Source organism: Aotus nancymaae, unplaced genomic scaffold (genome assembly GCF_030222135.1).
Source record: "Aotus nancymaae isolate 86718 unplaced genomic scaffold, 86718_ANA_hifiasm-v0.15.2.pri h1tg000043l, whole genome shotgun sequence".
Taxonomy (NCBI): Eukaryota; Metazoa; Chordata; class Mammalia; order Primates; family Aotidae; genus Aotus; species Aotus nancymaae.
This window is the reverse complement of record NW_026988457.1, coordinates 14423334-14450836: the sequence shown is the minus strand read 5'-3', so window position 1 is coordinate 14450836 and position 27503 is coordinate 14423334. Positions and strand designations below refer to the sequence as shown.

Below are 27503 nucleotides of genomic sequence, written 5' to 3'. Positions count from 1 at the left end.
GCCTGTGTTTCTCAAAATGGGAGAACAAACTAAATGCTAGTATCCTTTTCTAGATAAAGCTACGGAAAAGGGCCAAATTATGCTTTGTGATATTACCCCCACTTGCTTCTACCAGTTTTAAACATTGTCTTTTGGGACCCAGATTTTAAGAAATATTGGTGGTTTATGTAGCACCATAATAAACTATGAAGAAATAGATACTTTATAAACATGTTAATATTTCCAGGTTAATCCAAGCATCAAACAAAATCCCCCAAGATGAAGTGTTCTATCAGGTGAAAAGTCATTTCCTTTCCTTATGCTACCTCATTCCCTCTTCTAAGAGTCACCTTCCTTCCCACTCCTAGTTTGCCATTTCCAAGAGCTAAGTTCAACTGATGGTTCACAGGTCCTTTGACACATGCCTGAAACCAGAAGTATGCTGAGAACCCTTTCCTCCCTCAAGACTCCACTACAAATGGTATTATTTCCAGTTATCAGTTTAAGGATTTGCGTTCTTATTCAGATTGGTGAGAAACCATTGGAAGGTTTTGATCAAAAGACTGACATTTTTTTTTTTTATGAAAACATCACTTTGAACTACTTTGTTGAACATAAAATATAGTGGAGCAATTATAGAAAAGATAAAGATTTTATAGAATTTTATAGGTTAGTCAGAAGTGCCTTTAGGTAGCAGTTAAGACTTTAAGAAACAACTGTCTCATAATTAATAAAATATTTCAAACACAGTTATGAACAAAGTTAACTAATAAAAGTTATATATGAGGTGCCTTGTGCTATCACATTTTTATAATGGCTTTGACTTATGTATTTTCAATCATTCAAGTCTAAGTGTTCCAGGTCATTTTGTTCCTAACAGCAGGACAAATAAGGATCCTCGCCCCACCAAAAAGATACTATTTTAACTAATATCAGGAAAATTACAGGCCTATTTTGATGCCTTTTAGAGATAATTGTCCTTTTTCTTGTTCTTTAAAGAAAAAAAATCACCCTTTTTAAAGTGAAAAAAAATATTTTCCTCAGAAGTTCATAAAAGTTTAGGAAAAGCTTAAAAGGCATAAAATTAAATGTATGCAATATTTTTCAAATCAACTATTGGCACACCCAAAGAAAATTAGCTGGGCTAATTACTATATTAAGTAAGTGTTAAAAACAATTAAAAAATTCATTGTGAATAATAAAATACATTTCAAAAGTAGCAGATTTTCAAATTTAGAATTTTTAAATAATAATGCAAATTTATGGCTCGCTTCTGAGATCTGAGGACCTAAATTACACAATTATATGCAAAAGTGTAGTTACCTTTCACTTAGATGATGAAAACTGCTGCTTTCATCTTGGTGTTCATCTTCAAAACTTAAATTGGACCAGCTACCAGTGCTGTCATCACCAATACTGAGGTTCATCTGCTGGCTACCAAAAGACTCGGTTAACTGAAAGTCTTCTATTTCTTTTGAACTAAAAAGAGGAAAAAAAGAAAACAAAAATCAAGTTGAAGGCATCCCAGATTCTGAACTTACAAGACTACCAATTTGATGGTAAAGATGATGAAAACAAGAAATGGTATTCAGAGTCAGACCAGTGGTTCATGTAATCCTTTGAGTCTGCCAATAAAGAGAATGTAGGATAGTGATTAATTTCAAAGTTAACTGAGGTACCCACCAACAGCCCTAACTTACCTTGTTAATCTACTACGGATCTATCCCTAGAGAATTATTTCTCTAAATTCTATTTAAAGCAGTTAATTTTTCAACGGGGATACTATGGAGGAGTTCCTAAGTTTATCATCTGCTTTTTAAAACAGTACTTTAATTTATACTAAAGGAGTCTACTTCTGGCTTTAAGAACAAAAAAGTAGTTCAAGAAATCCTAGTATTGTCAACCAAGCCTATATTCAAACTAACCAAATCTCTTCAAGATTTTGAGCATAGCTCAAAACCCCTTTCATTTTTTTCAAGAGGCATTTATATTTTTTATTCCATCACCACAAAAAAGTATATTCACTGCTCAACTATTATAATTGCCTCACTATATTTTATGTTCAACAAAGTAGTTCAAAGTGATATTTTCATAAAAAGAAAAAATGTCAGTCTTCTGATCAAAACCTTCCAATGCCTTCTCACCAATCCAAATAAGAGTCCAAATCCTTAAAACATATTCCCTCTCCCCTCTTATAGCATCCACCTGAATCCTACTATTATCCCTGGCCCACTCCTCCCACTTCAGCAACACAAGCCTCTCCAATGATTCCCAAACATGCACAGTCCCACCCCTATGCCTGGAATGCTCTTCTCTGTGACTCCCACATGACTTATTCTCACTTTGCCTTTGGTTTTTGGCTCAAATATTACTTTGCCTATATTGCTTCCCTTGCTACCTATTCAAAACTGTAAATCAGCCCTAATGGCCACAGCCGCTGCCCCCGCCACCATCACCATGAGCACTCTCTAACTCCCTACCTTGCTTGATTTTTTCCCCAAAGCACTTACCACCATGTGACATACAATGTATTTTACTTACCTATTGTCTTACTCCACTATAACATAAACTCCAAGAGAATGCAGATTTTTGCCTGTTTTATTTACTTCTGTATCCCCAGAATAGCCTCTAAATTGTCCCCAATTTTTCAGCTATTCTAACTTCGTAAGATACAGGATGATACTGAACATTCCAAGTGTAGGTACATTATAGTTCTGAACCATAATAGAGCACTACTTTGTTTTTTTGAATACTTTTCCTAATATGTGCCACTTTCTCATGGTTTTTGGCTGAAATGACCCAAAGGATGAGGTCCAGAGAAGAGTTTTTAATGACTGTGAGGTTATTTTGGCTCAGAATCATAGCTCAGAATATAATTGTTTTGTCACCTAAAAAGGCACTATCAGCCAGGCACAGTGGCTCATGCTTGTAATCTGAGCACTTTGGGAAGCTAGGGTGGGAGGACTGCTTGAGCCCAGGAGTTCAAGACCAGCCTAGGCAACATAGTGAGATCTCATCTCTACAAAAAAACAAAAATAAATAAAAACGTACTATCACACAATTTCCCCACTTGACATTCACATGCAACGTCTTTGTTCATTACAGCTTTGTGAAATATTTATGGTCATGTTCGTGAATCAAACAAAAAAGGGGCATCAGGTGAAATAATCAAAATAACACCTTAAAGAATAGATCTGAATGAATCTCCTTTCAAGCTTGAAAGACAAATTTAACTTTAGAAATTAAAAAATGTTAAAACTCTACACACTACAGTCAACTTTCCTTAGTCAGCACTTACAGAACTCTAGCACAATTATTACGAAAAGAAGAGAAGCAGGAAAGAATTACAGCAGCCTCAGTAAAAAGCTGAAATTGGACAGCACTGGCTTACAGGAAGAACTTTAGGGGCTGTCTACTCACCCAACTCCAAGAATGAAAAGTGGAAATAACTGAGAAATCAATAACAAAGGCATTTGCTAGCCCTGAGAGTGATGTCTTAAACATTTTAATCTAGAGGACAGTCTCTTTTCCTCCACGAGGCTGGGAGGAAAAGGGGATGGGAGTGTAGGGCAGACAGGACTGGACTGAGGAGGAGTAAAAAGCAAAACAGCCTGAAGTGACCTGTATGAGGAAAATTATTTCAATTGTAAAAAGGCCTAATTTGTTATTTATTCATGAGAATATTAACCATTTACGTTTATCATCATACTAAGAACTAGTATGTAGTAAAAAAAGAAAATGTGGATCTAGGACAGAGGTTCACAATTGTTTTCAATAAAGGGCCATGATATAGTTTGGCTTTGTGTCCCCACCCAAATCTCATCTCAAATTGCAATCCCCAGGGTGGGACCTGGTGGGAGGTGACTGGATCATGGGGATGGCTTCCTCCATGCTGTTCTCAAGACAGCGAGGGAGTTCTCATGAGAGCTCTGGTTCTAAAAGTGTCTGATAGCTCCTCTATTCTTTCTCTCTTTCTCTCTCCCCTACTGCCTTGTGAAGAAGGTACCTGCTTCTCCTTTGCCTTGTGCCATAACTGTAAGTCTCCTGAGGCTTTCCCAGTCATGTAGAATTATGAGTCAATTAAACCTCCTTTGTTTATAAATTACTCAGTCTCAGGTGGTATCTTCATAGCAATGTGAAAATGAACTAATACCGGCCAGATAGGAAGTACACAGGCATTATTGGTCATATGGCCTCTGTCCCAACTACTCAACTCTGCCATTGTAGCGCAAAGGCAGTCATAGCAATATGCAAATGAATCAGCATGGTTGTGTCCCAATAAAAATTTATTTATAAATACTGAAATTTGAATTTCATATAATTTCCACGTCACAAAATACCATTCAATTTTTTTTTCAACCATTAAAAAAATATGAAATTTGTTCTTAGCTTGCAGTCCATATACAATCAGTGGGCCATATTTGGCCCACAGATTGTAGTTTGCCAATCCCTGCTCTAGGAGAAAGGCAGCTGCCTGATTAGGGCAAATAGAGACCTCTCCTAGTCCACCAGAAACCTACAGCATCTCTCATCTCAAGCAGATGCTATGGAGCAACTGGATTCAAGAATTCTGGCCAAACTGTTCCTCCCTATTTTAAGATGGGTAAGAAAAGAGGCAGTCCATGTCATGGCTTTGACAGAAGCTACTCGAAAACCTGAAATATCATGTGACACAATTAAATTCCACCTCAACTTAAAGCATTTTCTCTTTCCAGAAGACTTACAAATATCATCCTGTCAACTAATAACACAAGTTGGTCCTGATGTCTTCTCAGGGACAAAGAACATTCAAAGTGAAAAACACTAAGTTGTTATTATAGAATCCTGAGCATGGCCGGGTGTCGTGGCTCATGCCTGTGATACCAGCACTTTAGGAGCCTGAGGAGTGCAGATCACCTGAGGTTAGGAGTTCGAGACCAACCTGGCCAACTTGGTGAAACCCTGTCTCTACTAAAAATACAAAAATTAGCCGGGCATGGTGGTAGGCACCTGTAACCCCAGCTATTCAAGAGGCTGAGACATGAGAAACACTTGAACTAGGGAAGCAAAGGTTGCAGTGAGCCGAGATTGTGCCACTACACTCCAGCCTGGGCAACAGAGCGAGATTCCATCTCAAAAAAAAAAAAAAGAATCACTGAGCACAAGAGACAGCTACTAAAAAACAGGACACCGTAGGACTGTCAGAAAGAAATGTCCCTTAGACTGTGAACTGATCAAGAGAAATGCTGTTAAGTATGTAAAGAATTTTCACTTTCTTCCCCAGGGCAGTTTGATTAAACCATGGTCTTTATAAGAAAACTTACTTTTGTAATGAAGAAAGGTATACAAAAACTTAATCTCAGAATGGTAAACTAATATGGTAATACTCTATATTTGCTACAGAATAGTATCCCTTTATCCATGGGGGATATGATCTAAGATGTCCAGTGGATGCCTGAAACTGCAGATAGCATCAAGCCCTGTACATACTAGGTTTGTGGATCTGATAACTGAGATGCCTTCTAAGTGACTAACAGGTGGACAGCACATGCAGTGTGGATACACTGGACAAAGGGGTAACTCACATCGTGAGTGAGACGGCATAAGACTTCATCACACTACTCAGAATATGCAACTTAAAACTTATGAATCATTTACGTCTGGAATTTTCCATTTAATATTTTCAGATTGAGGAAAGCAAAACTGAGAATAAGAGTGGACTACTATATAAAATTGTCCAGCTATTTAATTCAACTTTACCTACTTCATAGCTCTAATAACTTGGACAAAGCGATTATCTTCTCCAACCCTCATCTTCCAACTATGTAAATGGATAACACCTTCCCTCAAAAGGGATCAGGAGACCAACATATATACAAGTCATGTGCAGGATATGAAACAATACATAAATGTAATAGGGAAAATTTTTGTTTATGTAAGGTTAAAAATAATACCTTTCTGAATAGGACCTAAGACATAGGATCATATTTAACTTTTCATTTATTGTTAATGACCAAAAGAAATGTGAAACTCACCTGCTAACAGCATGCCCAACATTTGTGACAGCTGCTGTCATGATTTCTGTGGCAAGGCTTTCAGCAAAGCTGGCACCCTCCTGTCCAATCCCACTGTCGGCTGCCAGGCTAGTACTGCTCAGCTCTCGCTCAGCTTTTTCAATGGCTTCAGCAACTATCTTCTCAGCAAGCACTGCCTTCTTATCAAGATTAACATGAATCTGAGGGACATCGAGATGAAAAATCCTAGATTTCGGAGAGCGGCTGCTAAATTTTGGATTCGAAGCTAGCTTACTACTAGGGAGAGAACCCTGTTTGAAAAAGTGCTGAGATGAATTTCCAGTGCAATTGTGAAGTTCTTTAAGGTCACAATATCTGCAAGTTTGACCTATAAGAGGTGACAACTTTTCTGCATAAGTGACCCGGTCTGCTGATTTTGTGGTCTCAGACACTTGGAACACTGTAGATCCTAGAGTTAGCTCTAGAGTGTCATCCACTACTTTTTTGGCATACTGTTCTATAGCTTGAACAACATTCTCTCCACAACCATATCCATTTAAGCTGCCAGTGCTGTGGTAAAACCTGTGATTTTGTGAGGGAGGCTGAAGAGACTTAGGCAATTCTGGTTTAACAGGACACTTGTTATCTCCTTCACATCCAGATTTTTCAAACAAGCAAGAATCTGTTAAGGATTTTGGTAGGCCAACTAGAGAGGCTGTCAGCTCTTCTGTAGCATCTTTTGTTATGCTGTGAGCAAGAGAAGTTGAAAAAGTATACAGTTCAGAGCACTCATTTCTACATGGATCCTGGGTCCTTTCGAAAGGTTGATTTTTGCAAAAGTAACCTTCATTTCTTTGACTTTTTTTATCTGCTTCTTGGTGGTGCTCTTTATTTGAAAACATTAACAGTTCCTTGTTTGCTTTCACTTGTGAGCTTGGCACAGGGAACATTCTTGAGTTGCACTGCACTTTGGTTGTCTTAGCTGCTTCTTGTAATCCTGATTTAACAGATCGGTAGGCAAGTCTATTTGCATACTGATCCATTATCAACTCACTATTACCACCTTCCTGTTTTAGTATCTGGATAATGTGACCTGCATATTCATCTGTCACACTTTCACAGCTGGGATACTTATATGTGAGACCTGACATACAAGAACTTGGTGGTAATGAAAGAATAAATGGATCCACTTCTCTTGGGTGTGCTACAGCCTCCAAATCCAACTTCTCTTCTACTTTATAATCTTGGTCACCATCAACATAACAACTGTTCTTCTTTTGCTTGAAAAGCATACAACTTCGGACTTTTGTGATTTTCTCAGCTTCTGTAATGACTTCTGCTGCCATATCACCTGCAAAATTGCATAATATTTTCAAATTTTCATCTGAGGGGTTTAAAAAAGTAGGCGAGACACTTCTCTGACTTTGCACATTTAAGCAAGGGCTTTGAACCTTGGGTTCTTGAATTATTTTACTATCTAAATGGGAAGCTGCCATTTCAGTTGCAAGAGAAAGGATGTGTGTAGCTAATGCTTCTGCAAACTGAACCTTCTTCCCCGAGTGCTCTGACTTCACATCCACTTCTGGGAGCTCTCCACTTTCACTACTCTCAACTTCTTCAGAAAGAGATCGCATGAGTTTCAACATGAACTCTTCTTTTTCTATGGTATTTTGTTCGTTCTCAGACAAACTACCAACAGATGAGTTGTGCGGAGTAGAAGGTGGTGTAGCAGGTGCAAACTCTTTGGCTAATTCTCCCTTAAGCTTTTTGGTTAACTTCTTGATATCCCATTCAGAACTAGCCTGGGATGGTACTAAAGGAGTTGATGGAGGAGTATCAGGTATTACATTTCTGTCCCTGACTTTCTGTTTATCTTCCACATGCAAACCGTCTACACAGGTAAGTGCTGTAGATGAGAAAGTATGTGAATGAGGGAAGGGGTTTTCCTGTCCAAAAGACAAGGGCTCAAGTGATGTATTATTCAAGTTATGCTTTTTCAGTGGTTGATCCTTATTAAGTTCCTTCAAGTCAGGTTTCTGACCTGTCACAGCTGGACAAGATGGCAGCGTCTCTAGGGAAGACACATGAGCCACAGAACCTTTACATTCTGGAACACAATCCTTTCCAGCTGAAAGTGAGCAGTGAGTTAAGTGATTGTGAGACTCAGAAAATGTGGGAGACTTTTCCTGTGTCAATTTTGATTCTTCTCCAGGAACAGGCAAGCCTTCCTTGTATACTGCATTTTTATCCATATTTGGGATCACTGATTTGCTTTTATCTATGGAATGTTTAATAATAGATTTAGATAGTTGGTCAGCAAACATGTTCTTATTGCTGCTAGCTTCACTGCATTGCAGCACTGCTTGATCACAGTGGGAAAATGGAGGGGTTTTCCCCTTTACTGATTTAGTTAAATAATCTGTATGCTCATCAACCATTTTTGTAACTTCCAATGATGTCTTTGACTCTAAAGTTTCATTTACTATTGTATGCACCATTGCTGCAGAAAAGTTGCTAATAATTGCAGGATCACTTGGCAATTTTGAGGAACTTTGCATTTCAATATCATCATTAGTTGGTTTAAAATCATTCTGGTTACCTGGGTTCTGTTCTGAAGGTAAACAAATATTTCTGAGACAAGCTGCTTTTTCTTCTCTGTTTTTTGTGGCAATATGCACTTGGGCGGAATCACCATTTGAATTACTATCATCAGACGACAGAAGAGCCTTTGCCTGACATGCAGTAGATGAAATATGATATGGGAGAAGGGCACTTCCTGCCAAGGGCACTGGTATAGAAGTAACAATTCCAGAAGTACAAAACAAGGCCTGCTGCAATGTGTATTCCTTTTTATATTCCTGCACTGGTTTTGTCACCATAATTGCTTGATGGTGAAAAGAAGGGGAAAATGTGATGGCCTGTGTCGATGGCACTACACTTTCTGCACTCACATACTTGATATTATCTGTAGAGACACTAACTGCTGCCTTTGTTGTAAAGGTCACATCAACTTGTGATAGCTCAATGAATGCTTCCTGTATTACAGATTCAGACAAATCTTTTGCATACGACTTCACTACTTTGTCTTCAAAGTCAAATGATCCACACTGTGGAGATGCAGGCGTTTGAGGATATGAAAACTGACACACTTCCATGATGCCTTCAAAAACAAGCTCTTCAGCAAGATCTGCAGCAAACCTAGCAACTGTGTTTGTGAATATCTGCTTCTTTACATACTGTAAATCTTTTAAGGCATTTGATAAAGCTTCACTCACCAAAAAGTTAGCGAGGCTACTAATGGCACGTTCTTTTAGTGAAAATGCACGCTGCCTTCTCAGCTCATTAAATGCCATCTGAAAAACAGATGATGTCAATTTGATGGCTAAGTGGCACAACGCATTGGTACATGAAGAGACTCCTTTCTGTAAGTCTTTAAATGCACTGCCAAAACTTTTTTCCAAAAGATCCGCTGCAAATTTTTGAATGCTATCTTTAATCATTAAGGATTTATTTTTAGATTTATTTTTTTGATCAAGGTTTCCATGCTTAAAAGTTACAGTTTTACTTTCTCCATGGTTAATACTATCAATATTTGATAGAACATTAGTGTGCTGGGTACGAAGAACTGAGTCTAGTACTTCACATGAAATGCTATTTGCATAATCTTCATAGGTGTAATAAACAGAATCATGATTTTCATGAATCCTATCTCCACCAATATCTGTTTGGCAAAAACATTCAGCTGGAGTACAGCCTCCAAGAGGACTAAAAGCAGAGGATCGAATAGGGCTAAATAAACCACTATCTTCCCCCGATGCCTTCACTGGGCGAGGAGAATCTGGAGCATCACACGGGTTACCATATGGAGATTCTGGTTTACGAGGAGTTGGCTTTCTAACATTAGCTGGGAGAGCTGGACGATCAAACTTGAATTTTTGAGGATTCATACATGATTTTCCATGTTTGTGCCCTTTCTTCTGAGAAGACTTCCTGATGATGGGATCTTTGTTAAACAGGCAAGTCTCTAAAGTTTGTTCTAGTTCATCAAACTGATCAAAACTATCAAAAAATTCACTTACTTCTGAGTCTGAATCTTCAATGTCATCTTTCATCACAGGAATTTTAGGCAGCTCAAGTTTTGCTTTTAAGCTTTTTTGATATCCCTCTTCATCCAAGAATATAACAGGACTTGGACTGGAACATTCTGATTCAGATGAGTAGGCAGGAGAAGAAGAAAAAAATGTTTTCTGTAAATCACTGTCTTTATCAGAAGCATTAGATGACCTATAGAAACTCCTTTGGGTCCAAGGCTCTGAAACTGATGTTGTGACTGAAGTTTTCACAGAAGGCAGTTCTTTCTGTCCCAGGACATTCATTGAGGAAGTTGAGGGTTTAGCCAATGACTTCTGTTGCCCAGAGCTAATGAGAATCTTTAAATCATGGGTTTCTAAATGATGACCAGTAACCGTCTGGGAAGCAGCGTCACACTGGCTCCTTAGCACAGTAATGTTCATTCCTATAGGAAAAGAATGAAATGAAAAATTATTCTTGAACAAAACTTTTCAGAAATTAATTTAAATCTATGGAATAAACTGACTTTAAGCATATAATATTCATGTGTGTCTTCTAAACTATATTTTTAACAGGAAGATTCACCCAAGTAACATTTGAAAGTAAATATACTTTTATATAATAATTTCAGTTTATTCTATGTCTAGGGATACCTGGTCTATGGAATGTTTTGCATGCTGTCACGCATGTTAGAAAAATTACTGTGGAGACTCTGCCAGCTAACTCTTCTGAAATGTGAACCTAGGAATGTTCCAGACACTTACTGATATAACCAGTACGTGAATAGTACCAACTAAATAAGAAAACCTGAAATAAGTAAAACTGAAAACCAGGTAACAATGAACTTAAAAATCATAAGGAATTTCCTCAGGTAATCAGAAAAAAGGTTAAAAGGTTTAAATTGGATCAAATCTTAACATAAATTTCAATTGAACCAGTCAACCTTAAAATTTTCAAAACTGAAAAACTTTAATTTCCTATTTTAGGGAAAACTCTAATGAGAAACAAACCATTGTTATACGGCTTTGAAGTCTCTTCCTCTTCTAAGTGCTCAAAAGCAGTGACAAAGTCATCCTCTATGGATGACACAGACTGGTTAGTATCATCATCATCTTCATCAGTGGTCTCAAGTTGGTGCTTCTGATGCAAGAATGTGTCCAAGGTGTACCTTATACCAGTAGCATATTTACTTAGGAGACTAAAGATAAAATCAATCCTAAGTCTTGGTAATGTATGTGACACTCTCATGACACAAAGCATTCCAGAATGATGACTCTTGGGAAAGATAAAAAATAATAAACAATTTTAATTTCAAATACAACACATATCATGAAGCCTAGATATAAGACAATCTCAGAGAAGAAACAAACAAGAAATTTATGCATCTTGAAAAGCTCCTTGGATTTGTAATGTTTACTTCCTCATTCTTTCTCTACATTTTTCCCTTTCCAGTCCTTTTTTCTCCCATCTTGTTTTATCCAGGTATCCAAATTCTACCTAGTCTAGTCTCCTGAAATGTTATAAAACTTACTATCTATCCACTGCTTTGAGCAATTATGTTTTCCTGTACTACTGTATAGTCCTGTGATTTTCCTTAATCATTCGCCTCTCTCATTAACTGTATTATAAACTGTTTGGGGGCAGCAACCAGGTTCTATTTTCTTTTATTTTTAATCCCATTTTCCTGTAGCTTCAAGCATGATGCCATCTTCCTTCCTATCATAATTTTTACAAGTCCACTCCTTTTATTACAACTTACAATGTTTACAGCTTTAAAAATACAAGTCACCAGATTCCCCCCATACTATTTCTTTCAAGTAAATATTGATGAAATTATTTATTCAAAAAACTAGAAATCAAATATAACAGCTAATCACCTCTTATATCCTAGCAAATAAAGCAAAGTAAATATGAATAAAGAATATAATCAAGGAAACGAGGCAAGCAGCTCCAGTTCTGTTGGCAGATTTTATAAAGAACAACACGGCAGTTTTTTAAACCTAAAATAAGTAATCCAATTTTAAACTTTCTGGTTCAATTGTATATGTCTTACCTCTTAGAATGCAAAGCATTTTCTCTGATGCATTATCAACAAAATCATACTTGGTAAAGAACTAAATGCTGCATATTATAAAACTAACCACCTATAAAAAATGGTAACATTTTTATTTATAAAGAACACATCATCAGATGTCCACTTTACATGGAATGTTTTTAAACCAGAAAATGAACTGAAGTACATTCTCTAAAACATATAGCATAACATTTATATAAATTATTTGAAACTGCCCATAATAGGGAGAAGTCATTATAGCTTATACAAAGGTATAAGTAGTTCAAGAAATCCAGAAATAATAAATTTTCAGAAAAAATTAATGTATACTTGCATACCATCTACAGAACTTCACAGTTGAAAAATATAATTTATAAGATACGATCAAAATTACTGTATCCTTCAGGGATGTCAATGCTTCATGAGTTAATTTCTTATGAATCATATGTCCTTGAGATACCATTTTAAAGAAAGAAATGTCATTCAAGCATTTGAAAGTTTAATCGTCTTCATCAAATATAGTAAAATTTGCCCTAAAAAACTCATTAGAAATTATCTTCAAAAGTTACCTGATTTAGAGGATCACTGCTTATATCTGATGGTTTATTTATATTCCTCATACAAATAATTTCATTTTCATTTAGACTGCAGAAGTGGAGTGAATTCAGAAGATCTGGAAGTTCCAAAGAAACTGCAGCTAAATCCTAATTAAAATAATAACAGTAAGTAACACTCTAGAGCAATACTTTTATTAAGGTTCCTATAATGTGGAACCTATCAAAAAATTACAAGGTCTACTGCTAGTAAATTTCCTGGTTCATAATAGTTAACATATATAGTTTATTCACAATTTTTCAAAAATTGAAAATTAAAATATACTAAAATTATTTAATACTGGCTATCCCTGTAGCCTTTCAAATGTATTAATATCAAGCTGTAGAAAAAATTTTACAGGGTACCTAACATATCCATGACAATTAAGCATTTATCAGATTTTAGCAATGTTAACCAACAGTTCTTAACTTTATGAAATTTTTCATATAAAATTTTTTGCTAGAGAATGTACATCCTAAAAGCTTAAGTTTTAACTCTGTACAATATAATCAATTTTTCTGTCTTTCCTGTCCAAGGTATTGTATTAGACTTTAACTGAAAGTTTATGAAGATTAAAGGAAAATAGCTTTTATTTTTTCTTCTTGTTTGCCCTTTATATGCAAATATTTTACCCAGCTAAAGAATTATTCAAGTCTTTGACCCTTTGTAGAGTACTTTCCTTTATAAAAATGGTTTTATCAGTAACTCTTAAAGGTGAAGAAAAATATTAAAGAAATATCTTGGAACATTTCTCTTTCCAGTTATGTATGTTCTCAAGAATATATCCTCTCTTGTTCCTTCTGTCCAAATTATTTCCTTCAAGCAAGGCCACAATCAAAACATACAGCAGAGTTTCTGTCCATAATCACCTGATAGGCATTATTCAGAAAGAACTAAAAAACGTTATTTTCTCCTCTATGAGGAGACCCTTTACTGCCACAAAAGAAAATACGTAGAAATCACACATTTTTAAGAAGCAGCATGAGGGAAAAAGAAAAGCATGCCTATCGCATCTACAGGAACTTCAACCACTGTTTATGTAACTGTGAAGCTCTCCTTTGCTGATCCCAATCTCAAACATCAGTCCCTCTGTTAATAATTGCCTAAATTTAACAGGCTAAATTTTTACATTAGCTAATTGTTAATTTTTCAAATCTAACCTTTTAAGTTTAACTCAATCTTAACTACATAAGAATTTTTACTGTTAAGGTCAAAATTATGAAAGCTATCAAAATAAACAAGTCATATATTCTATAGCATGCACAGAATGGAGAAAAAGTCAGCCTGCAGTTTGCAACCTTCTCAGATAAATGATTTTTGTGGTCAAACCTAAAGCTGATTTCCACGACAAGAATACTCACTAAAAATACTAAAATTGACCATACCTGTACATGAGCAGCATCTGTCTCCTCATTAAAACCCAGAAATGTGACCTGAGTAAAGAACAAATAAATCTCCATTAATTTGAATTTTTAAATCTTTCAGACTGGTGACAGAGCTGAGAAACAGGAAAAAAACAAAGTATTAAAATGCTGACTGCCTTAAAAAGGATTTTTTTCAAAGACCCCAAAATATTTTTCACCAAAGATTGGGCTCCAAAATGCAGTTCTTGAACCTCATCATATCTCCCTCACTAGCAAGTTCAATCAATTCTAACCCCAAAACATATTTCAAATACATCCACTTCTCTCCATTCCCTGGCCATCCTTCTCACCTACACTACTACAATCCTCTCCCACCTGGCCCCATTACCATGCCACTTCCCTATCCAAACTCTTCCATGCTTCCCAGGGCAAAATTCTAAGTGGGGTTACCTAACGCCTTCAGCCTTCTACCATTTTCACTTACACACGAACCCCGTGTCTGAAACACACCCTGTACATTCCTGCCTAAGGACTTCACACTTGTGCCCTCAATCTGGATCTCTCTTCCTTGGATGGTTACATGTGTGCTCCTCCTCATTCTTCAAATTTCGATGCAAGTGTTACCTCCTCAGAGAGGCCTTCCCAGGGTAGACCCCAGAGGCTACTTCCTCATTGACTCTGTGATACCATCATTTATTTCCTTCAATATCCTTATGTAGAGATTACTCTGCAGAAATTTATATAAACAGACTTTCTAAAGAATATCTAATGTACGCAGAACTGTCACATTTTAAGTAAAAAGGACAAGTTACAGAAAAATGACTTACAGCATGCATACAATTTCAATCTTATTTTTAAAAATATATGTATGGAAAATAATACTGGAAGGCAATACACCAAACTATAAGCAGTGATTAACTCTGGGTGACGGAGCTATTTTTTTCCCCACTCTTTTCCCCTCTGTGCTTTTTCCTAAGTCACAAGATGAATGATAGTCATTTTCCTTGTTCTACTTTCAGTATTTCTTATTTTTCTGTAAAGAATATATACTGACTAGGTTTAGTGGCTCATGTCTGTAATCCTAGCACTTTGGGGGTCTGAGGCGGACGAATCACTTTAGGCCAGGAGTTCGAGACCAGCCTGGCCAACATGGTGAAACCTCGTCTTTACTAAAAATACAAAAAATTAGCCAGGCAAGGTGGTGCACACCTACGGTCCCCACTACTCAAGAGGCTGAGACAGCAGAATCATTTGAACCCTGGAGGTGGAGGCTGCAGTGAGCCAAGATCATGCCACTGCACTCCAGCCTGGGCAACAGAGCAAGACTCTGTCTCAAAAAAAAAAAAAAAAAGAAAAGAAAAAATACATACACATACTACTTTTATGACCTGAAAAAGTGTTTTTTTTTTACATTTATATTCCCTATGTATTTGGCATCATAGTAAGACATTTTTTCCCTTTGAAGACAGTGTTGTAAACTGTCCACTGAGCAAGCACTGTGGCTAAAAAATATATATACTTAAATGATAGCAATATTAATAATCAATTATCAAGAATCTGGGGAAAATAGTATATTCAGAATATGTAGCAACACTGAATATATTTTCAGTCTACTTCTGATGAATTAAAAGCAAGTCAGAATCTTAAATTACTCTGAGATCTTTATTCTGATTAATTGTGGCTGTTACTTGACATAAGTGTTACAGTTAACTTCTAGGCATCTAGGTAAATTGTTAACCTCTAGGAGCCTGTCTCCTTATCTATAAAACTTAAGGCAATACAACTTCCCTCCCATAGTTGTGAAGTTAACTGGATAATGTAGAGGAAAGTGCCTAGCATATCACAGGCATTCAGTAACAAACAGATAGGCAAATAACTAATTTCCTTCCTTTATTTGAAAAGGTACTCAAAGATTTGCACACCCTAAAGTGGGACAGAAATTCCATCTATTCTTTCAAGTTTCCTTTACTGAATACAGAAGAAAAAATAAGTTGGCATAGGGTTTTGAAAATGCCAGGAGAGTTTTATATTTCACATTGGTCAAGAAAGGCCTCACCAGGGAATGTAGGCTTTTCCAAGCACTGCAAGCTATCCGAGCTGGAAAACTGCTGGAGGGCAGGGCACAGGACATGATTTCATAGAAGATGGGCATATGTATTAGGCCTGTTGTGTTCTGCCACTGTTTATTTGGTAACAATCAAGTAGATTAAGAGTGGCTTAGTTTTACTAAAGTAAAGTGAAAAAGGTTAGCAAAGAAGATAATAGTGAAATTAAGCTGATACAAAAAGAAGAGGTTCAGGCAGCAGAACAGTACAGGCCTAAAACATATGCTCAACTTCCTATGAGATGACATCAAATAGTTAATTTCTCAAGGAATATTAAATCATTCACCCAAAAGAAAATATATACAGTCCCACACTTATGATGGTTGGACTTGTGATGTTTCAACTTTATGACAGATATATGAGGTCTTAAATGCATTTTCAACTTAGAGTATTTTTGATGAACAATGGATTTATCAGGATGTAACTCCATCATAAGTCCAGAAGCATCTATCTGTAACCACAATTTTATCAGAACCCTCATTTCCAAAAAAAAAAAAAGAAAAAAAAGAAAAAATCTTACTCCTTTTATAGTAATAAATTCAAACAAAGATTTGAAGCACTGGATGTAGCAGAGAAACAGGTGAGCAAGGTATATTATCTTATCCTCAAGTAACAGAGTAAATAATTTCAAAGATAAATTTATCACTACTTTTTTATTTTTAAGCAAAGTACTGAATTTAAACATTCAAGAAAATAACCCCAAAAATCAACATAAGAAACATTCATTTGTTTCAGAGTAGAAAAATTCATATTAAAGTACCAGTTACTGAATGTAGTAGGCATCATCTAATATAATGCTATATATCCAATTAGTACTCAGCATATAATTAAATAAGCTCATTTGTTTGAGTTCATTGTCAGTTAAGAAAATTATTTTAGCCAGTATTTAAAACGGGTACTTCCTTTTTTTTTTTCCCCTTCTCCTGCTCATAAAACAGGTACTTCTGATACATGTAAGAACACAGAGATTTTAGGCATTTTAAAAATAGTTCATACAGTCCTACATTCCACTGCATAGAAATACATTGTGCATTATTAGGAAGGGGTTAGAAAGTAGTATGTTAAACCTCAGTTAAATTGGCATGTTCGTCCTGCTGTAAACAGTCCTCTGCTGTTATACTGCATAGTTCCTTCTTGCTCTGCAATAAAGATTTTACAGACTGGAACACATCTTCACTGAAGCTCTGTGGGGGGGAAAAAAAAATATTTTAAATTTACTTAATTCTAAGACAAGGGTAAGAGATCCTGGAGATGTTTTATATAGTCACTCATTCTCTAATTAATATTAACTGGCACCTTTTCATATCGGATGCAGAACTCAATTCCACTGAGAAGAAAAGCTCCATTCAGCTGAAAAGGTTTAGGTAGAGTTTCACATGCCCAAAATATACATATACAAGAGCCTGGGCATTCAGCTCACTAGAAGATCACGTAAGATCTCACACCAGGTTCATTTACTCTTACCTTACAGTAAAACTTAACAAACTGCATATCTGATTTCCAAGTCACTGGTAGAACAGAAGCAACAATTTATATGATTGAGTGAGATGATGTGGGAGCTAATGGTAAGGTGCACACAGTGATTACTCCCTTAACAAAGCTGAAGACAGAAAAATAAGACAGTAATCCAAAATAAGGTTTTCCATGGATCTTAAGGAAGGTGTCTGATGAAAATGAGAGGGGATTCCAGATTTCATGGTGAGTTGTTTGTCACAAGTACAAGGAATAGAAGGAGGAAAAAGTTACGTAAAGAAAATAATGAGTATTATAGTCAGACATAAATAGAACACTTATTTCCTTCTACCTTATCCCCCTTCCACTGACTTTTCAATCTGCTCTTCTATCAGAAATGTCCTTACTTCCCAGTCTTCCCCTGTAGAAACCCTACCCATCCCAAGACCCATAAAGATTTTTCCATTCCTTAGTCCTAATAAATCTCTCTCAAAGTTCCTGCTGTATATTGTGCATTAAGGTCATTTAATCAACATCAAAACATATTATAATTATTGGCCAGGCGCAGTGGCTCACTTGTGTAATCTCAGCACTTTGGGAGGCTGAGGTGGACGGATCACTCGAGGTCAGGAGTTCGAGACCAGCCTGGCCAACATGGCGAAACCCTGTCTCTACTAAAAATATAAAAATTAGCTGGGCGTGGTGACGGACACCTGTAATCCCAGCTACTCAGGAGGCTGAGGCAGGAGAATCGCTTGAACCTGAGAGGCAGAAGTTGCAGTGAGCTGAGATCATACCACTACACTCCAGCCTGGGCGACAGAGATTCTGTCTCAAAAACAAAAAACATATTATAATTACTATACTCAGATATACTTGTCTTTCCTACCCATTAAACCAAATATGGAAGTCACAAACTGTATTTCACTCACTTTGTTTCCCCATATTTCAGAAGCTCACACTAGATGAACGCAACTAACAGCTGCTAATCTTAATAAATGGAAATCTTTAAGAGAAGAGGTACAAATATGAACTCAAAGAATTTACAATAAAAAGCTGTATTGTTAAATTTAAATCTGACCTGTCAGTATGAATTTGTAATTCTCTGAATACATGCACTACCTTTTCCAGTGAAAAGTCTTAGAAACAATGACCATCAGTAGCAATGAGCAAACCCAGCACCCAGCTTTTGGTCTCTAAATATCACCAATAAAAAGAACTAGAGTGCCCTAGGGAAATGGCTGGTTCCCGGTCTGAGACTGAGAACTTTAAGTGAGCCTGGAACATCTAACTGTGCCGGAATGCAAAGAAACACTAAAAGACTAATAGGGTCACTTCGAAAAAAACACAGAAGCCAGCTTGAAAGAATTCCCACTGGCCACATTTGGGACAACTAGGAATTGAAAAGAATGAAAATGGTAATGAATTATGACTACTGTATTAAAAAAAAAAATCTGTGAGTTCATTAAAAGAGAAAAAGTCAGAGGCGCTCTTTACCTAAAAATGCTGATTAGTATGGACAGAATGACAAATTTAGAAAATCTCATTTGAAAACTCCCAATGTAATTACTGATTTAGGAAAGGATTATCTATGTATCCTAAATCTACTGGGTTAAAAGTTGGGGAAAAGGACACTCATACTCTCAAAGGATCACCCTATAGTTTATTTAATAAGTGTATTAAACATAAAGAGATTATGTACATTTATACTGGAGATATCTGGTGGTTATTATCTTAACCACCTAGTCAAGCCTAACATCAACAATATGGACTTCAGATCTGATAGACTGGAATGAACACAATATCACCCTTCAGGTGTTCCTGTTGAATGGAATTACAGGGAAAAACAGATGAACCCAAATATGAAAATATTCTACAAGACAACTGGCCTAGACTTTTCTGAATATTTGCTGCATGAGAAAAGAATTTAGACTATTGGAATGGTCTAGAATGCGGAAAACCCAAATACAGTGTGTGAACCTTGACTGGATCCTAAAAGAGAGGGAAGGAAAAAGTTACAAGGATACTTGAGACACGGGGAAATCTGTGTTTGTAACGCATGCTAAATGACATTACTGAATTAATGATTTTCTAAGAGGTAGCAATGATACTGATATACTTAGAGATGAAGTAATATAATGTCTGCAGCCTACTCTCATACAATTGCAAAAGGGAAATTGTGTGTGTGTTTGTGTGTGTGTGTGTATGTATGTGCATGTGTGTAGGTACACAGAGAGAGACAGAGGGTATGGCAAAATGTTAACAGATGGTGAATCTGAGTGAAGAATATATGAGATGTTCATTGTACTAGGTTTTTTTCACAACTTTTCTGTGGGCTTGAAAATATTCAATATTTTAAACAATTTTGTTTTCCTTAATGAATGGGGATTTTCACACTAATTTAGAAACAGGAAATCAAAACAGGAAAAAATATTGAAATCTGAACGTGAACTGTCAATACAAACTCATGACACTTTAAGTACAAAGGCAACTCCTAGTATCCAGATCTTGGTTTCTAAATACCAAGTTATTCAGGGTTCTTTAAAAAAAATAGCCAATTCTAGGCCTGAGGAAGGTAAAGTGGGTAAAACTGGTTGCCCTGTACCAAAAAGATACAACCAGAATTTAAAAGCAATCAAAGTTACAAGCCTGAGACAAAAAGATATGGACACCTACTTGGAGGAGATCTCGGGTATCAATTGAGCAACTTTAAATAAATAGATGAGTGAATGAATAAATGACTCTAAAGAAATAAAAGATTATAATATATATAATTGCAAAAATCCTTAAGTCCAGAGCAATACAAGTAAGTGAATGAATGAGGGGAAATAAACTCACTTGCTACCATTGGCAGTAACTATGACACCATGTCATTAATCTGAAAACTGGTATTTAAAGGGCAGTTTCCCTGCCTCTGTAGGAGATATTATAGTTCATCAAAGGTGAACAACGAAAGCGTTTCTTTAAGAGTATCAGCTAATAAATGTAAAAGGAATGGTAGAATTAGGAAAATCACCATCTTGCAACTCCCATGAAATAATGAATTCAGGAAATGGTAATCAAGGGATGCCAAAAGCATTAGCTCAAAGGTTGTTGGGAAAAACAGGATATTTGCACACAGCCATGTATCAGCACAGATTATGTGCAAACCAAAAAACAGAAAATGTACTTTACAATGGACAATTCTAGCAGGGTTATCATCTTAGTCAACCGATCAATCATAGCATCACTGAGCATAGGAAAACCTGAAATTCTGTCCTCACATCACCCTATAAAGTATTCTTGCTAAAAATGCTTAACCTGATCCAATTAAACCTTTAATAAAGCCTAACTTCTACTGAAATATACAAGGGAGAGGATCAAATTAAGCAGCAATATGAGAAAACAACCAGACAAATCTAGATGTGGAACACAGTAAAAGAAAACTAGTCTGGCCTATCCAAGATGTCAGAATTGCTAGCAAAAAAAGAAAAAAGGAAAAATTCCTTCAAACCAAAAGAAATGCTAAGTGCTAACTGCCAAAGGCAACCAAGAGACTAAGAGGTTAGACTGGATCCAAACAGGGGCAGGAGTGAAGTATAAAAGGTATTTTGGAGGTAACACGGGAAATCTGAATATGGCTGGGTATTAGATATATGGGAATTTATTTTTCTTGGATGTGATCATGGTATTAGTGTTATGTGGGAAGATGATGTTATTCCTGGGAGAAGCATGCTGAAGTGTTCAGAGTGAAGAAACATTATGATCATAACTTGCAAATAGTTCTGCCTGAAAGTAAATACACACATAAACAGACACAAAGCAAACAAGACAAATTATTAACTACTGTTGAATATGGGTGGTAGGTACATGGGTTTATTTGTGTGTGTACTATGCTTTTAACTTTTCTATATGCTTGGAATTTTTCATAATAAAATGTTAGAAAAAATTAATGGCATAGAAACTATAGCTATTTTTGATTTCACAATATTAATTTCCAATAAATATTTAATGGATCTCTATATTTAATGCAAATTAAAGTGAAATCTAAAGAATTCAAGTACATTTTTCAATTTCCACAGTAGCCAATAGGGAAATGTCTGTCATTAAGATGCATCAAGATGTAGGTGGTGGTGTATGTGTGCACATAACTGTTTATATAAACAGTATGTTATATTTGGATTCACATACTTTTCTCTAAAAGGGATTCCAAGAATTCAAGTAAATTCAAATTAAATCTTTACTGAGTAACTAATATGGACATCGAGTTGAATAACAAAAGACACTAAACCTGGTAACAATAGTATGAAATTTCAGCTGCTGCCTAACCCCTGAATCTCTGGCAATGTATGGGTAAATATTCAAGTCAGGTAGTATCATTTTTGAAGAACATGGTAATCAGTTCACTATTATATTTCATATATATTAATAGTTATAACCATTAGTTTAAAACAAGCAGTATAATAAATTTAAAGCTATGGGTCTAGTTGCTAATCTGAAAAAGTATAACGGAAACACTATAGTTTACAAAGAGTAGAAACAGAAAATAGTTTTTATTGTACTTTTTCAAATTAAAAAGTGGACCTATTAAATTTAAAGGTAATTTACCTGAAAACATATGGAGCATATTACTTAAAAATGTAATTAACATACTGTTTAAGGATAAGTTTACTTTCTCTTTTGCAGGTATCCTGTAGATTTAGAAGCCATCCTCTTAGAGTTAGTAGTCAAACCTATACATTTTTTAGCTCTCCACATAAATGAATGGCAGACCCAGAAGCTTATAGGAACACTGATAATTAGAATTTGGAAAGATCAGCAAAGGGGACAGGAGTTACCATAAAAGAGAAGGAAAGCAAGAAAAGCACTACAATGAAAGTCAAATACTGTCTTAACATGTAAGGATTGGTCATGTAATGTAGAAGATGAAGTCCAGAAAAAGAAATAACAAAGACTGTTAATTATCCTCCAGGCTCTATTCTTCCCTTTTTTGTTTATGGGTACTGCCTCCAAAGTTTTAGCAAAGACAAAAATGTCAAAAAACTGGAAGGTTAACCAAATTGTTTTACGACAGGAAGCCAGGGGGTTCTTCCTTAGACTAGAAGGAAGAAAAGATTAAGGATCATATTTCATTTGCTCGCTACTGATTACCCAAAATCTAACATAGGGCCTAGCATATAGTAAGAACTCAAGTGTGTATTTACTGAATGAATGAATGAATGGTAAAGCTAAAGATATGTAAGAAAGCTTACACCTGTCAGTCTATATTGCAAAAAGCAGATGGAAATCTATGTGTAGAGAAAAAAAAATGGGGAGGAAGCACTGTGATCTTTAGGAAATAAAATCACTGTGATCATGATTTTGTATCACTATTTTCATACATGCCAATCTTTGCAGTATTTCAATGTTATTTAATTCAAGTAAGATTCATTTAAACAAAACATCATAGTTGTAGGACTTAAAAAAAAAAATCAACATTTTAATTAAGACTTTCACTAAAAGAAACCTAATATAGTGAACTTACTTTTCTGACAGATGCTTTAGTCTTCATGTGATTGTTTCTGAAAGTCGCCATAACTATTTGTTGTTGTATATATTCAATGAAGAGGTAATCTACAAAACGCCTAAAGAAAACATATTAAAACAACTTATTTATGGATCTTAGTAATTCAGGGAAGTATTTTGTGCTAAATTAATTTCTTTAAACTCAGCCATTAAAAAAAAAGAAAAATGAAAACAAACTAAAATAATCTGAGCCCCCCCCCCCACCAAATTTACTTGCAATCCAACAAAAATATTTGGAAAATATATGAATAATGGTATCTTAATGAGATAAAAATTACTACAAAAATCTCATATTTTAGTTTAAAATTATAAAATAGTTTACACCCTTATCTATTCAATCTCACTGCCCTTTTTCATTGCAAAGCCTCAAAGAGAGAAAGATTTGAAAAACAAGGTTTCTTCAAAAACATTTTAAAAATAAAAGCTTAAGTAGAAAGTATCATAAAAAGGATTCCAACTTCCCTGCCTCCCAAAAGTCACTCTTATCTCTATGGCAACAGTGAATCCTCATGACATTCTTATTTCTTAGGCAGAAAGGTTTGATAATACACTAATGAGAAATCTGCACTTATCAAATTAGATAAGCAAATTCCTTATATAGGAAGCTTAAGAGCATACCAATGACAAAATTTCAGAAGACATCCAAGTCAAATGATTAATAGTACTTAACACACACAACTGCCAGGAGAAATGTTCAAACTGTCTTAACTTTTTTAAGTTGTTTTACTATCTTTGAGAACTTAAATCAACTCCAGGTATTAACCACTCAATATCTGCATGTGATCACAATATCTTGTCCATTCTTTTAAAATCTACTTGTGCTAGATGCTGTGGATACAGGAGAAACAAGACAGATATGGTCCTCCTGCATTCAAAGCTTTCCAAGGAAAAAGTTTTATCACAGTAAAGAGAAGTGGGGAACTAAATTCTTTTTTTAAAAAATTAAATAAACACAGATTTAAGAAATTCTCAGTTTCAGGTATTTTCAGAAAATCAATCTGGTCTTATTAAGAATTGCCTAGTTGAAGCCGGGAACAGTGGCACATGCCTTTAGTCCCAGCTACTCAACAGGTTGATGTGGGGAGGATTGCTTGAGCCCAGGACTTCAAGGCCAGTCTAGGCAATACCGTAAGACCCAGTTTCTGAAAAAAAAAAACAAAAAAATGAATTGCTTAGTTGAGGCTTCCAAGACATTTGATTAACATAAATTTACATTGTGAGGAGATTTATATACAAAAACAAACTTCAATGTAGCCCCCACTGTCAAAACTTTTAAACAACTAAATTTTAATAAAGTTCAAATTTTACATTCTTTCACTATGGAGATAAGACTACAGCATGTGAGTGCGCAAACACGCACACACTTCTTTAGAGATTTCTACATTTTAATTTTTAGACGAAGTGCGATGGTATTCTATTCTGAACCACATTAAGCCCTAGTGGTCTCTATAATAATAAAATCTTATTAATTACTGAAATTGAAGCAGCATCATGAGAAAGGCTCAGTCTAACACAAGAAGTTCCTATCAGCACAAGGTAAAGGGTGATACCCAGAATCCAGAAGAGGATCATGTGTGTTCCTATGTTGCCTCTTATTAGCTTTGTTTCCTCTGGGTAAACTGCAATGTCTCTGAAAGTTTTTCCTCAATGTATATAATACCTTATTTATCAGATAAGTTTACTGTGAGAATCAAATGAGAAATAACTTATGGGAGGTACTTTGAAAACTATAAAACACAGGCAAAAGAAGACTTAAAATTTACCTATGGACCAAAATGATCAAGTGGACCAAATTATCAAAACAAGGCTTATGTACAAAAATGTATGTGGCCAAAGCAAAAAGATAGTCCTTTTATTTGTCCCAGGCCACCTCACTTTCCTTTCTTCCCTACAGTGTTCTCCTCAACTGCCAGAAAGCCTTAGAGGCAAATGGGCTTTTCTCAAATGTAACATAACATAGAAGCCAACATAAGGGTTCCAAGAAACCAGAGACTGTCAAAGTCACTTCCTAAATAAAGTGGTACATGCAGGCAGTTCTATAATACTAGCATGTCAAAAACCCTGAAATACTTCTACTCTTTGACTCAGCATTTCTACTTTTGGGACTTCATTAAGGCAAATAATGATCCTAGAGCATTCAGCTTACTAGCAAGAGTTCATAATGCATCATGTGCTCTGTTTTGCTAAGAGCTTTATGTAAATATCTCACGTCATCATTAAGACTACAGAATGGGATCCCAGTTTGACAATGAGAAAAACTGAGGCAAGAGGAAGCTTAGCAATTTGCCCAGGCCCACACAATAAATAAATGGCAGAGCTGAGATTCAATTCCAAATTTCTGACTCCAGCACTGGGGCTCTTCGCCACTCTTCCACAGTGCATAAAGGTTTGATAGGCTGGTTCATCCCGATTCACAATAATAATAAGCAATTTAGATGCCAGAAACAAGAGAGTAATTAAATGACCTTAAGTTCATTCCCACAGTGACACCATGGCAGTCATTAAAAGCAATACTGCAGGACAGAGGAATGGCACACCTTACATCACTTTCTGAGTCTGCTCCTAACCTTGCCTGAAAGGGAAGTCGAGAAAAGAGACAGGTAAAAATTACCTTTGCAGCTGCTGACTAAAATCAACAGAGCAAAGATAAACATTTACTCACAGGAGACTTTACCATCAAATAAATGGGACCAACTATCTAAATGAGCTGCTTACCCTCAGGTACAACAAGCCCTAAGGTAGAAGAAACAGTTTCAAAGCGGAGCAGGGAGAGACAGGAGACAACATGCTCTAAGACAACATGAGGGATTTGACAGGGCTGGCTACCCCAGTTCACTTTACCCACAATTTTCCTCAATAGCAGATTCAGATAAAACACCCTTATTCAAGGTTGAATAATAAACCAAATGGAATTCAGTATGGGATCCGTGAAGAAACACTGAAAAACAAACAACACATAATATACACAAAAAGAAAAAATCCAGACAAATACAATCACGCTCCTGTAGCTCATACTATCTAACAGTACCTCAAAACAATATTCTCAAAAAAAAAAAAGCCAATATTCTCGAAAAAGCAGAATAGGTATTGCTAAAAACAATGAAAAACCAAGAAGATTTTAAGAAAAATCACAAAATGCAAAAGTAAACAAATGAAAGCAATTAGAGAAACAATTATAAAGAATACAGAGAACAGAGATATGGGGCACTTTAAATAAATACATATATCCTTTGATCATGCAATTTCACTTCTTAAAATTTATCCTACATATACACTTGCACAAAATTCACAAAGATATGTGAAACACTATTTACTGAAATAAAATGAAAAGCTGAAAATAACCTAGAAGTTCATCAATTCAAATAAATTATAATAAATTCACATGATTATTACTCAGCTATTGGAAATAATGAGTTACAGTGATCCATACTGGCATGAAAGTGCACGTTGCAGAATGGTGTAAATAGTATGCTCTCACTTGTAATTAAAAAAAAAAAAAAAAACTGGCCTAGCATAGTGGCTCCCAGCACTTTGGGAGGCCAAGGCAGGCAGATTAATTGAGGCCAGGAGTTCAAGCCCAGCCTGGGCAACATGGCAAAACCCCAACTCTCCTAAAAATAAAAAAATTAGCTGGGGTGGTGGTGCATGTTTATAATCCCGGCCACTAGGGAGGCTGAGGCACAAGAATTGCTAGAACCCAGAAGGAGGAGACTACAGTGAGCCAAGATTGTACAACTATACCCCAACCTGGGCCACAGAGCCAGACTCTGTCTCAAAAAAAAAAAAAGAAAGAAAAAATTTATACAGACACAACAAATTTATACAGGTACCTATTTGTGTATCCATAGGAAATGACTTGAAGGAGGTACACTAAACTGATGACAGCAGTCACCCATGAGAAGTGGGACTTCTTTTCTTTTTTTTTTTGAGATCAAGTCTCGCTCCGTCACCCAGGCTGGAGTGCAATGGCGTGCTCAGCTCACTGCATGCAACCTCTGCCTCCCAGGTTCAAGCAATTCTCCTGCCTCAGCCTCCTGAATAGCTGGGATTACAGGTGCCAACCACTGCGCCCGGCTAATTTTTGTATTTTTAGTAGAGACGAGATTTCACCAACTTGGCCAGGCTGGTTTCTAACTCCTGACCTCAGGTAATCCACCCGCCTTGGCCTCCCAAAGTGCTGGGATTATAGGCGTGAGCCACTGAGCCCGGCAAGGACTTTAAAATTTTATAAAATGTCATCTATCTAAGAGAAGATGGTAGGTCATTAAGTAAAATAAGGCAGGTTCCGGTATTTTAGCATTATCCCATTTTGTGAAAAATCTGTATAACTACATATATGTATCTATATA

The 27503-nt window shown here is 36.0% G+C and overlaps 1 protein-coding gene across 4 annotated transcripts in view; it reads right to left on the bottom strand.

The window, feature by feature from the left end:
• Positions 1 to 27503, bottom strand: part of AKAP11 (A-kinase anchoring protein 11) — a 51503-nt gene that overhangs the window by 13445 nt on the left and 10555 nt on the right. For 2 of the 4 annotated variants that reach the window (XM_012476784.2, XM_012476783.2), the window contains exons 2-8: positions 23114 to 23213; positions 17227 to 17343; positions 14076 to 14123; positions 12666 to 12800; positions 11054 to 11318; positions 5994 to 10488; positions 1303 to 1458 (exon numbers count right to left, since the gene is read on the bottom strand). In XM_012476784.2, coding sequence (XP_012332207.1) covers positions 1303 to 1458; positions 5994 to 10488; positions 11054 to 11318; positions 12666 to 12800; positions 14076 to 14123; positions 17227 to 17343; positions 23114 to 23164 — 5267 coding nt within the window. In that variant the 5' untranslated portion in view covers positions 23165 to 23213. Of the gene's footprint in view, positions 1 to 1302; positions 1459 to 5993; positions 10489 to 11053; positions 11319 to 12665; positions 12801 to 14075; positions 14124 to 17226; positions 17344 to 23113; positions 23214 to 24202; positions 24302 to 27503 lie in introns of those variants that run through there. The other 2 variants (XM_012476785.3, XM_064361780.1) reach the window with 2 other exon arrangements.